The sequence below is a fragment of the Alosa sapidissima genome, chromosome 1 (assembly GCF_018492685.1).
Source record: "Alosa sapidissima isolate fAloSap1 chromosome 1, fAloSap1.pri, whole genome shotgun sequence".
NCBI lineage: Eukaryota > Metazoa > Chordata > Actinopteri > Clupeiformes > Clupeidae > Alosa > Alosa sapidissima.
Window position 1 is genome coordinate 11,628,671 of NC_055957.1, and position 15,963 is coordinate 11,644,633.

At 39.4% G+C, this 15,963-nt stretch overlaps 3 protein-coding genes across 6 annotated transcripts; 1 reads left to right on the forward strand and 2 right to left on the reverse strand.

Annotated features, from left to right (window-relative positions):
* The first annotated feature begins 3 nt into the window (after window positions 1-3).
* On the forward strand, window positions 4-6,685 carry aldh9a1b (aldehyde dehydrogenase 9 family, member A1b). 3 transcript variants are annotated; one of them, XM_042058100.1, is made up of 12 exons: window positions 4-165; window positions 314-516; window positions 748-893; window positions 981-1,110; window positions 1,366-1,500; window positions 3,030-3,226; window positions 3,523-3,663; window positions 4,182-4,370; window positions 4,842-4,929; window positions 5,126-5,267; window positions 5,647-5,759; window positions 6,044-6,685. In XM_042058100.1, exons 2-12 carry the CDS (start codon window positions 339-341, stop codon window positions 6,136-6,138), a joined length of 1,554 nt encoding a protein of 517 aa, XP_041914034.1. In that variant the 5' UTR covers window positions 4-165; window positions 314-338; the 3' UTR covers window positions 6,139-6,685. The 3 variants fall into 3 exon arrangements, with proteins under 3 accessions (XP_041914034.1, XP_041914051.1, XP_041914042.1); XM_042058117.1 differs by having other exon boundaries at window positions 8-165; window positions 272-516; XM_042058108.1 differs by having other exon boundaries at window positions 8-165; window positions 282-516.
* Window positions 6,686-6,699: 14 nt separating this feature from the next.
* zte38 (zebrafish testis-expressed 38) lies at window positions 6,700-10,693 on the reverse strand. 2 transcript variants are annotated; one of them, XM_042058250.1, is made up of 12 exons: window positions 10,389-10,693; window positions 9,388-9,532; window positions 9,203-9,266; window positions 9,079-9,115; window positions 8,960-8,980; window positions 8,755-8,781; window positions 8,383-8,450; window positions 7,998-8,146; window positions 7,330-7,547; window positions 7,133-7,178; window positions 6,995-7,032; window positions 6,700-6,900 (listed from the first exon to the last, which is right to left on the reverse strand). In XM_042058250.1, exons 1-12 carry the CDS (start codon window positions 10,431-10,433, stop codon window positions 6,853-6,855), a joined length of 906 nt encoding a protein of 301 aa, XP_041914184.1. In that variant the 5' UTR covers window positions 10,434-10,693; the 3' UTR covers window positions 6,700-6,852. The 2 variants fall into 2 exon arrangements, with proteins under 2 accessions (XP_041914184.1, XP_041914183.1); XM_042058249.1 differs by having other exon boundaries at window positions 6,700-6,903; window positions 10,389-10,691.
* A 622-nt stretch (window positions 10,694-11,315) lies between these two features.
* Window positions 11,316-14,501, reverse strand: prdx1 (peroxiredoxin 1). Its single transcript, XM_042058262.1, has 6 exons — window positions 14,375-14,501; window positions 13,199-13,304; window positions 12,860-13,013; window positions 12,616-12,738; window positions 12,396-12,526; window positions 11,316-11,913 (listed from the first exon to the last, which is right to left on the reverse strand). Exons 2-6 carry the CDS (start codon window positions 13,302-13,304, stop codon window positions 11,828-11,830), a joined length of 600 nt encoding a protein of 199 aa, XP_041914196.1. The 5' UTR covers window positions 14,375-14,501; the 3' UTR covers window positions 11,316-11,827.
* Window positions 14,502-15,963: the final 1,462 nt, after the last annotated feature.

The following is a 15,963-nucleotide window of genomic DNA, read 5'->3' on the forward strand; positions in this document are numbered from 1 at the left end:
CAAATATTTAACTCTCCCGTCTTCATTGTCCCGCCCTCAAGCTGTTTGCTGAATGTTTCTGAACATTTCGCACAAGATATTTAGCCTAACGTTACGTCTCATCAAGAATGTCTAGATCTGAATGTGACTCATAGTCAAGAAGAACAACATATGACTTCAGAGCAGGTAAACAAACATTGCGGTTCTCTAAACGTTTAAGCCTATCGTTGCTCCAGTTCTTTAATGAGTGTTTTGTCTTGTCTTGCTTACATTATCTTACAAACATAAACGGACGCTTATAGGGCGAATAAGCACTTAACAACCGACTCTTCAGGTGTGCAACTTCATGCATAGCAAAGATGCCACTCGTGAAGTTCTTGGTCCAGCACCTCCGTGTGCCAGCTCTATGGCACGAGATCTCAAGAAGTGCCTCTTCAGGTACCATGGTTATCAAAGACCCTCTCAACTTTTGGGGTGCCGGTCGAGTGAAACTTCATGACGCAGCACATACAGAGGCTGTTTATGAACCTGCCACTGGTAAGTATATCAGGTCTTTGTTTTTAAGTACTCCAGATCCAATTATTGAACGTCCATCAGACTTCGGTCAGTTGTTGACACATGGTTCATCACATGACCAGGCACTTTCAACTCTTGGATGAGCTATGCTTGGCTCCTGTGTGTTAAATCATAGGATCAATTTTAGTGGTATTTGACTTACAGACAGTAGGCATATTGCACATTGATTTATATGTTGATATTTGGTTTCAGGACGGGTTCTATGCCAGCTGGAGCATTGTGGACCAAAGGAGGTGAACCAGGCAATGTTGCATGCACAGACAGCTTTTGGGGTTTGGAGTAAGATGGCAGGAATGGAGAGAGCCAAAGTGATGCTGGAAGCAGCCCGCATTATTGAGGTATCACTGATTATGAAGAGATTTATGGGTAGTTGATTACTGTTTCAAATACATGATAGTTGTTTTTTTAATCAACAATCTTGCCAGATTCGAAGGGAAGATATTGCGGAGGCAGAAGTGGTGAACAATGGGAAATCCATCACAGAGGCCCGTCTGGATGTGGACTCAGCCCGTCTGTGTATCGAGTACTATGCTGGACTTGCCACCACTCTAGCAGGTTGGTACGGCATCAACTTATCAACTTCAGGGCAAAAGAGGAGTTTACAAGCAGACATTGTGACATTGTCTCTCTGTAGATTGAGGATGCATAGAGCAAAACAATACTTAGATCAATGTACTGTACAAAACCTAGTAATTTGTCCAAATTATCATTCTTCTGCATTAAATCAACATGCAAGCATTGTAACCCTGAGAAAAGAAAGTGCAAATTTTTCTCTACATCCTACATGTGAATTTTGTCTTCCCATCCTAGGACAACATGTCCAGTTACCTGGTGGTTCATTCGCCTACACACGACGTGAGCCCCTTGGTGTGTGTGTTGGAATCGGTGCCTGGAATTACCCTTTTCAAATCGCAGCCTGGAAGTCAGCACCAGCCCTTGCTTGTGGTATCATATGCTTATTATCTAGTGCTTTATAACAAATACTTCTTTTGGAGATGAAGAGTTGCTCAGTCCAAGTCTTATTGTGTCCCTAGGGAAGAGTCCAGACTATATTTAATATTTACTGAGTATAACTTGTTGGTTATTTTGGGCCCTATTATCGTGGTCTAAAACACATGGTCACTAGTCAAAAGCTTATTTAAATTCAGTAGGATGTCCAGTCCACGCTGGGAGTGTTATCGTTATCAAATGTCGGGCGGATGGGGCAACAAGGCGTTCCTAGTTTTTTTTAATCAGTCATGGGTGTTTTGGGCGTAACATTATTTAAAACATCTGTCATTCCCTTTAACAGCAAGCAATGCAACTTCAACAGCGCATCGGTATTTTGATAGTCATTGGCGCATTTGAAGGAATCTGCTTGCACGCGAGACCGTATGGAACAGTTATTCCTCTAAACCATGCTTTACTAGCCCTTTCATGCACGCATTATGAAAAAAATTCTCTAGAATTTTTTAATATTGATTTTATTACTCTATATGAGTGTCTGTGTGTGTGTATGTGTGTACTGTATGTGTGTGTGTGTGTACTGTATGTGAGTGTGTACCGTATGTGTGTGTGTACACCACTTAGTCATCACCTAATCACCTAATGTCTTAATATATTACTCTTTGCAAAACATGCACACCATTCATTGGTCTCTATATATTTATGTAATGTTGTCATAAATAGGCAGTTCACATAATGTATAACATGTAGTTAGGTCATTATTTATGTTTACCAAATGTTTGTTTCTTTGTAATTTAAAGTAGTTAAATTCATATTTGAACAATACAAATAAAAAAAACTTCCTAGTTACAAAATCAGATTTTTGGTCATCAACTCCTCTGTTGCACAACATCCACATATGTGGACAGTTGTTGTGCTTCATATTTGCCTCTCGCCTAATTACTTTTATCCGTCATTACCAATTTGCAAATGATGGTGAATAACTACTCATTGTGAGATACTATTTCGTAATATCTTTATATCTAATTATGTTTCCCATTCTTAATCGTGTAATTTGTAATGTTTTGCATGGATGTACGCTGGTGTGTTTATGGATGACAGAATCAGGGTGAGTTGTGCTGTTGATATGCGCTCTTGAAATAACATATAAACAACTCGCCATAGATGTCATGTGGCGTAATGCGTTTTAGGTAGTGGTAGTGTACGATAGCGATTTTTTGACAATGTGCCAGACCCCTCCTTAGGTCGTTAATTGCCACACCTCTTGGTGCGTTGCTCAAAAAAAAGAGACGTGCAAGATGAGAATACATTTTGCGCTGGGATAATAATATGCTTTCCGCCAGTATAGGATCAGAACTGTGATCGGCACCTTTAAAATAGGGCCCTATTTTGAATTATGTGCAAAGTGCAAAGTCTTCAGTGTAACGTTAAAAAGTTAATCTAATAACAAGGTGAAATCAATTGGGTTAGTCACTTTGGACAAAAGCTTGTTTGATGGAGTGTTGATAACTGGGATTTGTTTTTACTAGGAAACTCCATGGTGTTCAAGCCATCGCCAGTGACCCCTGTGACTGCAGTTCTTCTGGCTGAGATCTATGCCCAAGCTGGTGCCCCCAGCGGGTTATATAACATAGTGCAGGGTGGACAGGAAACGGGCATGCTGCTGTGCCATCATCCATCTGTGGCAAAGGTCTCTTTCACAGGGAGCGTCCCCACTGGCAAGAAGGTAACACACCACTTGTCCTTCAGGGGGGACATTTCTCTTGATCTCATTGCTTAGCAGCTCAAAAGAAAAATATTGAACTTATTGAAATAATTCAAAAATGTTATTTTAGGTATAGCTTAGGGAAAATGTACAATGTGTATACAGATCTATGTATGATATTGTGCACGTCATGAGCATAAACAGCATCGGGCTTACATGGCCTTAGCCACTACTACTGTATACACAATCAGTGAGTCACCGTGAGCTAAGAGACCCGTTTTTATTTTGTCCTTCTTTGTGTTGTCCTCACTCTGCAGATTATGGAGATGGCTGCCAGTGGGGTCAAGCCAGTGACACTAGAGCTTGGTGGGAAGTCTCCTCTCATCATCTTTGAGGACAGTGACTTGGAGAACGCCGTCAAAGGGGCACTTATGGCAAACTTTCTGTCTCAAGGCCAGGTGCAGAAAATAAACAGTAGACCTTGAAAATCAATGTAACCCTCCTGGTTTGGCTTGGAGTGTGGATTGATTGATCGTTGGATTGAGAAGAGTTACGGCTTTATCATATGTCAGAGTGTCCCTGATGAAATTGAAGCTTCAAATGTCCTCTTATTCAGACAAAGTAGTTAGTATGTAGACTCTGCATATTTCAACTACCTACACTTTAGAGGTGTCTTATGCTTGTCACTTCTGATCAAAATGACCCTTTGTGGTTTTCAAATGTAGCAGTATTTTGGTGTGCTTTATTGTAGTGGCATTTAATATCTTATACTAATCTTAATAACTATCTCACAGGTTATATGGTGCAGGTATATGAAAGGCGCACCTGTTCTGTTAGTTTCACAGAAGTGTGACTTAGTTTCACAAAGTGTGCACTGGGGTTAAAAATGGAAAAACTGTTAGAGAGTAATGTACTTCTTTAGTTTGTCCTTTACTCCGCTCTCTGATGCATTTGCCACTGCCCTCCTGCCTTTTAGGTTTGCAGTAATGGGACTCGAGTGTTTGTTCAGAGGCAGATTCTGCCTCAGTTTTTGGAGGAGGTGGTGCGAAGAACTAAAACCATCCAGACAGGAGACCCGCTGCTGGAGCAGACACGCATGGGCGCTTTAGTAAACCGGCCACACCTGGACAAGGTGCTGGGATTTATCAGCCGGGCTAAAGAAGAGGTAAGAAAAGATTTAATCATATCTATCATCTCAATTCATTTAAATTAAAGGAGAAATCTGGCGAGTTTTCACATAGATCGCCATTTCTCAAGGTCACCGAGTACTGTCGGTATGAAAAAATCCCCAAAACTATCGGTTTTACCTAGCTCGAGTTGCTACAGCCACCAGCTAACGCAGCTACAGCGCTACACTCTGGGGGAAAACTCGCCGGATTTCTCCTTTAATTTCACACTGTATAGTATGTTTTATTTATAAAGTGCATTTTTCATGCACAAAGTGCATATATATTGAAATTACGACATAACAATTAGAAAATATAATTAGTCCAACAGTTAAATATACTTTGACACTATAGAAATGTAGTTAGTGAAATATGAAAGGTCTAATTTTTTTTCTGACGATATCGCTTTAGACGTTGTATTTATTGGTTCAGTTTATCAGGTTATAACATATAATCATTGTATTTTATAGGGAGCCAGGATACTTTGTGGGGGAGAGCCCTTTATCCCTGCTGACCCAAAGCTCAAAGATGGTTACTACATGTCTCCATGTGTGATTGGTTAGTTATTTTTGTGTGAATTGGTTTTATACAGACTGTCCTATGCCTAGAGACTACTGTTATTTTTAAAGTAGCATAATATTAACATAGTGATAAAAACGGTCGACTGTATGGTCCATTTGATATTTAAATTATTTTAAACACAACTCTGTGCTACAATTTATATGCATAAATGTATGTGTATGTTCGTCTACAGATAACTGTACGGATGACATGACATGTGTACGGGAGGAGATTTTTGGGCCAGTGATGTCTGTATTGCCATTTGATACAGAAGAGGAAGTTCTGCAGAGAGCCAATGACACTACCATGGGCCTAGCAGCTGGAGTCTTCACCAAGTAACCAAATCACATTTGAGAATATAATTCTTTGTTCAACCCAGTTCACTTGGAGAATATCAAACACAGTGCCTGTTTAGGAACTTCATCATGCATTGGCACTGTTCAACTTCATTATACCTATATCAGAGGGTATTTGAAAACTTTATTTGAGCACAGATAGGGATATGACATTGGTTAGGTATTTGACAACTTCATTTGAGCACAGATAGGGATATGACATTGGTTAGGTATCTGGTGAGCTTGATTGAGATCTATAGCAAATGCATGCTTTATGTACATTACATTAACCTTTTAAATATGTCAGCCCCGGCAGGCGCACATCAACCTCTACAGCTGACATTTTCCCCCTGCTATTTTGTCATTTGCTGCATTGCAGAGATGTGAAACGTGCGCACCGTGTGGTGGCGAACCTGCAGGCTGGTACCTGCTTCATTAACAACTACAACATCACTCCTGTGGAGGTGCCATTTGGAGGCTACAAAGCATCAGGTTTGCTCACATGCACATACACAAAACACACACCTCTGTATTTAAACCTGTATACTAAGCAATTTGGACGTTCTCACAGTTTTTCTAAAACTTTTATGTTTTATCCCAGCTTGATCCATTCTATTCGCACTGCAAAACCATTAACATCCATGAAAGTCATGCCAAAAATGAAGTTTTACTTGATTATGTCATTTGGATCATTTAAAATGAAACGAATACTATTTTATTGGGATATCGGTTTGGTTCTGTGTTGTTTGTTAACTTTTTCCCTGTATCTGTCACAGGTATCGGAAGAGAGAACGGACAAGTGACCATTGAATTCTACTCTCAGCTGAAGACGGTGGTGGTGGAGATGGGGGATGTGGACAGTCTCTTTTAAGTACAAGTCCTGTGAGGACACACCGCATGCTGCTAGAACATGTCATGAGCCTTAAACATGTTGAAGCTGGCCACCTGAACACTGGCCCACACCTTACAGTATCTATTTTGTGTAAGTGCACTATTTTGATTAACCACAAGGTGACACTATTGGGCTAAAATGTGCTTCATCCATGGGAATGATTACGGTACACCTTTCATGACCCGCCTTATTCATTTTCAGCCCATGTTTCAATTGAATTTGTAAAAACTTTGACTAACCAGATGCTACTACCCTGCCACTTACTTGAACAGTTGATATATATAATCACTGTTACAGTTTTTGTGATTGGAGTGATTGATTTTATTTTTTACACAAGTGTGCCAATATCTTAAATATTCATTGTATAAATCATTAAGATTCATTCTTACTGCAACATTACCCTGACAAATGTGATCTTGTAAATCAATATCTAAGGGAAGGACAGAGAGGGGGAGTAATGAAAGACCATTTCTATTTTTCATTTTGGGTTCAATAAAGGATAATACTATGAAGCATGAACAGTAAATGATAACTTCTTAATAATCATTTCAACAATTCATTATTTCTTTACACTTAGTGAAAGAGTCATATCATAAAGTGATACTATAAATAAATACATGTGCAGAATTATATATCCAAGCATATACTTGTTACCCTTCACTGCATACAACCGACTGTAAATACATATCCACGTCACAGTTCTTTTCTTGTTCTTTTGGTCCGTTTGTTGCCCTGGATTTTCTTCTGTGTGAAAAAAATAATACATCTTATCCTCACCAGTCATCCACAACATCTAGTACTGTCTTTTTAAAGTCTGGAGTCTTTCACCAGTTACCGGAATCTTTTTGGGTTTCTTGAACTGCTCAACAGACTCTACAAAATGGGAATAAAACACAAATTAATGAAAACATCATTAATTTACAATTGACTGTTAATCAAAATGTCACTAGTGGCAGTATGGCTGTGGGTTTACCTTCATCGGATGGTAGGTTGTCAGCAGGACATCCAATGTGGGCAGCCTATTCGGGAGTTGAACATAGAACAGAGTCTACATTAGTCTACCACTGACTACAACTACAATAACTGGATAATGTTAACACAAGGGCAACAAAATGTAACTGTAATTGTTGCCAACACTAAGGCCTTCAGCCATAGATCTCCCAAGCACACCTCTTGGTCAGAGGTGAGAGGTGCCTTCCCATTCTCCCTCAGATGGTTGCCTTCCTGCAGCTTCTTGACACGTCCTTGTTCAGCTGCCACGCGCACCTTCATGGCGTGGAATGGGGTTTGAAGCTCACCCACTCTGAAGTGTACCGCCGTGCCCTCGAACCACAGGTCATCACTCACGCCCTCCTTGAACCCAGGCGGCTCATAGTCTGATGGCGTAACTGAGGGGTAATAAAATGTATGACTGAGAGCGAGATAGGGAACTTTGAACTGTCTGCTATATCATTAACCTGTAGACCAGACAACTGGCAACTCCTTTCTAAAACCTCTGCAAGTGAGATCACTTTTTAGAATTTTCTAAATACGATGGTCATATCATACACCATTCCACATATGTGAGCCCTACGCTTTTATTCACTTGTCCATGATGCATGTAAAAAACAGGTTTTTAGCAGTTACCTTGATTTATGTAAAAAAAAAAAAACACTTCATTTTAAACATAAACACTCATTTAAACATTTAAGACCCACACCCAATACCTAATTGATTCTTGTGCCTTTTCTGTATCAACTTTTAACTTACTGAATACAATTGATAATTATTTTTAATTGGCAATAGATATGTTTTACTAAAGTTAAAGGCCAATTCACAGCACATGCAATCTTCTTCACCATCATCATAGTAGTAGAGTCTCATGGTGAGAGAAATGTCGTTTGGGAGAACATCCAGATTCTGCATGAGGAGGAACAGCTTTCTGATGAGAAGCACAGATGCCTTCTTCGTGTCCTCCATGGTCACCCTCATCTCGACGTTCTCGTTTCTATGGTGTGGTGGAACATACATGAACGTGAGTGCGGAAACCAGAGTACCTTACCTATACATGTGTAACTGAGCTGTCTGAGAATGTTGTTAATAAACGTGTTACATTGTTCTGCTTCCACTCAGCAACTTCTTTATGTCCCTCACCTCACTATATAAAATCTATTAAGTGATTAGCTCTGGCACTGCAACGCAAGACCTTAAATTGATTGCAAATGCAACAGTCAACAGCCTCACCTTATAAAGTCCATTTGGGGCCCGCCCTCTGTGTATACAAATTTAAACTGGTAGGACTCAATGATGTGCTATTAACATATGAAAAAAAAATCAATTAAAAGATCAAGACTGTACATATGTTTTTAGGGTGTAGCACCTAAAATTGCTCAGACGTACTGTATACATTAAGTGATTGCTATCATTCATTGTAGCACTTTGATAAGAGCAATGTTTTACATGGTTCTCCCCTTGTTCTTATGTTCACTTACGCAAGAGACTTCCTCTATATTACAAATTGTTCCAATATTTAACTGTAAAATAATACATCCCTACTGCCTAGCATCACTACAACCTAATACCAAAGAGTTAGACAAAATAATGTAAAAGACTTACATTGACATCTGCAGTTTTTGGGCAAACCTGGGGGGGGGGGGGGGGTATTCAATGTGCATAATACAGTTGTATGTATATTGTACCTTCACAAAATACAGAACCTCTCCTTTATCAGAACAGAAATAGGTATGGAAAAAAATTACATAACCATTTAGCGGTTCATGAATTTGTAAACTGCTTTAATCTTATTTAGTCTCCTACTTACCCCAATGAACACAATTTGCAACTGTAAAACCAACAATTGATCATGATAAGAAACAAACAAAAACACTACTTATAAAATTGACTTGTAAAATTATGACAATATGCAAAATGAATGCTTACATATGATTTCTCCAAAGCATCAAAACACCCCATCATCCTACAAAAAAAATAAATAAATTTTAGTCATCTTAGACTGTTGGTCTCAGAAATATCTTAAACATCTTATAAATGAAGCAATACTTACCACCTAACAATTTTACAGGCCCCTACTGAGGAGCTATCTTGTCTTAGAACTTTAATGCTCAAGTCTGCAAAAGGGACGGTAAGGAGCAACAATGCACTAACGTTATGTGTTATTTCAGCACTGACTATAACCACCTTTGTCCAGTTATGAGTACAAAAGTAACAATAATCAGAGGTTAATGTTACCTTCCAAGTATCGTGAGCGGTAGGCATCCTCTGGGAAAACCCCACGCAAGTAGGTAATGGAGGACACCGCAAGGGCCATCATTCGCTTCACAAAAATAAGCGACTGTTCTTGCGTTTTAAGTTCGTTGTTGAACAACCCAGTCCACTGTGTTAGGGAACAACGTAATGGTATGTTAACAAAACAGCAAATTATGTTTAAAGTTACATTAACGTTAACATGTAGCCTAAAGGCAGCACATGCCTGGGCCTCTAAGGTAACGTTAGAATATAATGGTAAAGTACATAACTTTACTATTCTTTACATTTCTAAACAATCAAAGTAGTGTTACCTAAACAGTCACTGTTAACTCTAGCCCAGATTCTGTAACGTTAAGGTTATAACACTTGTCTGACTAACCAGCTACCTCACACTAATGACAATCACATGAAAACAAACAAATGTGAATGTCGATTTCCAAAGTAGTGTAAGTTAACGTGAAGGTTGTTATGTAACACCCCCAATTATCACCACTTTTGTTCAGAAATTCTAAAACAACAAAGTTTTTTAACACTTCAAAATAACATTTGCTAAATTAACCTGATCTTTTTCAGTAGCCATAGTCTAGGTGTGTAGATTTGAACAAAATGTGGTTTGGTTCTTAACGGGAGCATTTAACTTACAGGGGACACTTGTCTGACTAACCAGCTACCTCACGCTAATGACAATCACATGAATTCTTTCTTTCTTTCTTTCTTGAATTTCTCCTTGGGGATCAATAAAGTATCTATCTATCTATCATGAAAACAAACAAGTGTGAATGTCGATTTCCAAAAGGAGTGTAAGTTAGCATGAAGGTTGTTAGCTAATGTTAAGGGATAGATAGCTGCTAACAGTAGCTAACGTTAACGTAACATTAGTAGCCTAGCAGCTACTCAGATGACATTAATTCATTAACGTTAATTTCCAAAGATTGGGAGACTACATTTAATTAACATTGTAACATTGTAAAAAAAAAACTCACCTCGGCAGTATCTTGTTTAGTTGGGAGTTTAGTAACAGTGGCCATTTCTTACTTGTCTTGGATCTTGTCCCTGAGAACTTTTGGCAACCCCAAGAACTGATAGATGAGATCTCTACACCTTCACGCCTGCTCGTGCATGCTCGCACATGGAACTCTTGGTGAGGCGCTCTCCCATCTTTTGAATGATTTGAACAAAGCTCTACAGCTAATTTCATCATACACAAATTGTGTCGGCTTTGTTAATTCTATTCTATTCTATTCTGGTGATATGCTTTGTTTTTCTTGGGGCAGCTGTGGCCTACTGGTTTGCGCCTTGGACTTGGAACTGGAGGGTTGCCGGTTCGAACCCCGACCAGTAGGCCACGGCTGAAGTATACCCCTCACTGCTCCCCGAGCGCCGCTGTTGTTGCAGGCAGCTCACTGCGCCGGTGTGCTTCACCTCACTGTGTGCAGTGTTTCACTAATTCACGGATTGGGATAAATGCAGAGACCAAATTTCCCTCATGGGATCGAAAGAGTATATATACTTATACTTACTATATATACTTTTATTGTTGTCCCATTATAGGCTACTTTAAAGGTCAATACATGGATTTCTATGGTCACGAAAACATGCGTGCGCAACTAAGAGGCAGAAAGCACCATAAAACAGCATAGAGCAGCTCTCCATGAAAAGAATAAAATGAGTTTTCGTGCTGAAAACTGCACCATCATGCTTAAAAATGTGTAGCCTATATTGGGGAAAAGCATTACAGTATTATTTCTGGGTGCAGGTCACACAAGAAAGGGAAACATGACATTTGTATTTTCACTAATAGCCTGGGCATGTTTTATTTCACCTCAGCCAGATTAAAATAAATCAAAATATAGCCTAGTCATGTAGCCTAAATTGTAAGATGACCATGCGTAGACACGGAGACAAAGAAGTTTAAAAATAAGTATTACCCTTTAATAGAAAACTCATTATCGTATACAACATTTGCATTTAGGCTGTCTGATGGAAATGTTTTGGATAGTAACCACATAACGTTGCAACACAATGAATCACCAAAGAATGTGACTCATTATTACTCATTTTTGAATAGAACACATTTGCATGCATGCCAATAAAGTTAAGTTTGACTTGGTTGCCACCCCTCCCCCATCTCTTTCTGGTACCATGCAATAGGGGAGCATCTGTGCATGTGTGAACAATCGATAAATTCACTGAAAGGTACCCATTTCAGTTTTCATGTCGAGTAATTTGTTTTTAAACAAAACACAATGCAAATACACTAAGGGAGAGCAAAACACCCCCATTACACCAACAACAACGACAAGTTTATTCACATCGGCATAAGGCTAACAGTCACAATAGACAGGCCTACAGTATGGGAAAGGAATGTTAATATTTTCTTCATTTTTCAGTGAACTAAACTAAAATGCAGAGTCTGGTCTTCTCAGTTCTGTTTGGAGAAGAAGTCTTTGCTCTTCTGGACATCAGGTTTGATGGTGTCTTTTCCTGGTTTCCAACCTGCTGGGCAAACTAGGGCAAGCCGAAAGTGTCAAACAAGAGCCACATTCTCCATGCCTAACAATACATACATTACTTTGTCATGACCTATGGGCACTGCTTTCTACATTTGATTGACTATGTGTATGATCTGTATGATAGTGGACTCTACTGTTCCTAACATACCACAATGCAATAGTTATCACAGTGCAACATCACTTCAAAATGTGTTTTCCTGAGCAATATGTTGATGGTCTTTTGCACCTGTGCACCCACTTCCAGATTGTTGTGATTGGTTCCCTGATATTCATTTGAATTTAAAGAACAATTTGCAGCATGCTATAAATTAATGTAAACAGAGTTAATACTCTGCAAGGCCTGTGACCTCCAATGTGTTTGTATTGTGACAATATGAACCACAGTTAAGCCATTAGTAGTCAAATCTCTAAATAAACGGGGCTGTGCTCTGAAATTATTATGAATTATTAGAAAGATTATAAGCTAGAAAGACATACCTTCTCCGTGTTTGTCGGTGAACTGAAATGCCTGAACCAGACGCAAGGTCTCGTCAATTGAGCGGCCCACTGGGAGGTCATTAATTGTGATCTGCCTCAGGATTCCCTTGTCATCAATGATGAAGAGACCTCTGAAGGGAGAAAACCAAGTAACGAGATCTGTACTGGACTGGTGTCTTCCAAGATGACTGGGTTAAATGATGCAAGGCATTTTTCTCACCTGTAGGCAATGCCCTCATCCTCTTTCAGCACACCATAATCTGTGGCAATGGAACGAAGGGTGTCTGCTACCAATGGAATCTTCATGTGACCAAGACCACCTTGTTTCCGAGGTGTGTTGATCCTGTAAGGCAGTCAGAAAACTTTTTTTTTACAATTAACCAATTTTATCTACCAAACTGAGGTTTACTTATTGTGGTAATTATACTAATAATATCATAATATGAAGCTAATAAGAACCTCACCAGGCAAGATGGCAGAAATGAGAGTCAACAGAAGCGCCAATGACCTCACAATCAATCTTCCTAAACTCTTCCGCTGCATCACTGAAAGCAATGATTTCCGTGGGACACACAAAGGTGAAATCCAGTGGATAGAAGAAGAAAACCACATATTTGCCTAAAGGAAGAACAAAGAACCATGATAGGCAAACGTGACCCAGTTCTCTGAAAATGACTACAGCAGACAGTCTGTCAATGAATACAGATGAGGCTACAGAGAGGGAGATAGAGAGAGCACAATGATGAAAAGAACTGAGAAGCAATCAAAAACAACACAGGTAGTACTGACTCTCATCATCTCACCTCTGTAGTCAGACAACTTCAGATCCTTGAATTGGCCATCCGGCATCACAGCCTTGGCTATAAACTCTGGAGCCAGCTTCCCTATCTGAGCTTTGCCAGCAGCCATCTAAAATATGTTTAAAATAGGCATTATGGCATTGTTAGTACATAATTACTTTACATTATTGTTATGGTTATGGTTTTTAAAGGAACCGTATGTAGGATTTTGGCCAAAACTGGTACTACAATCACTTTCAAAATACTGTAGAGCGGTGTGTACACCGCAGATGTGGTAACTAGAGCAGAGCTGGCAACCCAGATGCCGAAACACTACTGACTTTGTGATACTAGATAGGTGGAGGGTGGCGGATCAGGCTAAAACACAAATATGTAAACATCAACATCAGTTGAGGGCTGCAACTTCACTTTTTTAAATGACAATATCCTGGCCGGACTACTGTTGTCAGTGATATAAGTATTTGAAATTAGCATGATTTCCTAATGTCTAGTGATAAATCAGGGACATTTTATGATTAATTGAATTACATTTCTTACATACGGTTCCTTTAACAGTTGTTAGTTCTAGAAGTTTTACCCAAGTCCATATAGGCTACAGATTGACAGAAAACCATGCCTCATCATGTAACCTGATATGTGTATGGTAAACTTTGACATTAACTCTGACACAAGATTATAGGACACAGTGAATGCAAAATTAAATCATCATTTTCTTCCACGAATGTAAAGATAAATGAAACGGAAAGCTACAATTATAGCTTATGATTGCTGACAGAATGACCCGAAAGAGCCACTTCCTTATTTAATGTTAAGAGACGTTTCTATGTGTGCCATGTTTGAAGCATTAGGCTGATATAGGCGCTGAACAGATGTATGTTATTTTAGTTTTGAAACATTAGAGTTGATTGTTTTTGAATACAGAATGAATTGAAATTATACATATAGCCTATAACTGAGTCTTCGCAAAGCGATTTAATAGTCTCAACACTTAATGTCAGCATGACATTCCTTGACAAAGCGAACGTTTTGCGTTTGTAAAGACCGTACCTAAAACAAGTGTTATCCGGACATAACAGCTCTGCATTGTATCGTGCTGCTTATAGAATAGGCAACCGATCAAGTTGATGCTTCCTCATATAGTTGCCCTAGCAAACTTACACGTTGGTGATGTGCACTCACCTTTTCTTATGCGCTGGCTCTCTCTTCTTGAGAACAGTACAATACTTCATTGGCGGCTTGCTTGTATTTATATTGGCCTACCTCACAGATCTCGCGATGACATCCCCACCTATGATCTCCACATACCGTCTTCTAGGAACGACCCACTTTTTTAAACAATACCGCTTGGACAGCATGACTTTGCACATTCGACCCAGACTGTGAAGTTAGTTGGCTACACAGTTCCGGTACAGCATTGTTGCTACTACACGGGACCATTGCCATCATTGCCAGTAGGCTAGCTGTTTTGTAAACCAACCGTTTTTCACGCTGTCCATCAGATTTCTAGTCTAGTTTTTTGTAAAACAAAAAGAAAAAAGTAAAGTAAAGAAAAGAAAAATAAACTACCATATAACCCATTCATCATGCCTCTTACCATTTCACAGTAAGGCATTCCCATATACATACACACACACACACAAAAAAGGCATTCCCATATAGAGCAATTGCAGAGCTCCCACCCTAGACATTCCTGGTCTCAGGAGGTCAGGGTTGCATGCATCATATGACTTGCCTTCTCATTAGTCACACTGGATGACAGTGATCCCCAATAATATTTAAAATATGTTAGTACATTTCTTACTTTCTCACTATAACAGGCAACCAACCACACATACACACACAAACACAACAATATTCCTTATTGTTTCCCATGTGTAAATAGGCCTGTCATTGAAGGGGGTTAGGGTGCCATATACGTAGCAAGTATAGGCTGTTCCTGAGAAAGTGGGAGGTATTTTGTGACTTCCAGGAATAATGTGCTGCATCCTGAAATGAATCACATCTCATTTTGCAATGTGTGCAAGGGAAAAGGTTCCCTTTTGCTTCAGAGAGAGAGAGAGAGAGAGAGAGAGCGCGAGCATGAAGGAGGGGAAACATTTATGCAAAATCAAAATCACAGTTATTAGCAACATCCTCCATCTGTATAATTCCACAAAATATAGCAGACATAGGTGTACTGAAGGTTACCCAGGTTGTCACTTGCACACTTCCCCCTCAATCTCCCTCCCTCATTTCCTCAACCACAAGTATGGCTCTTCAGCTCGTTGCCATGGTTGCAGCATGGAGAGCCAGATAAGAGGGTCTGGACACAATGGACTCACATTAAAACACAGCTGTGTGCATCAGATCTAATAAAGCACCAATGCTAGACAGATAGGTCTTTAACCATTACATGAGATATGCATATGAAAACCTCAGTAGGTCTCTTGTATTCAGCAGCCATAGAAGTTTTGTTTGATCCTTTATTACTTCAATTTGCTGTGATCCACTCTACAAACACGACAGGAGTTTCATTCAATTTTTATTCAGTACCTCTTTTTGTGTTTTAAAGCGAAAACTTATTATGCACGTTTTGGTTTCTGTGTGTACATTTTAATATATCTGCTGCCACGGCGTGTTAGTAGTAGGTCTGTCTTAATTAAAAGTGCTTTCTTTTCTCAGTACACAAGCAATGGTCATTAGTGGGAGGATATCACAAAGAATTCCCCCCACAGCAGGTAGTGACAGCAGGAACCGACTCTAACAAGACTACCCCCCACTGAAGGATC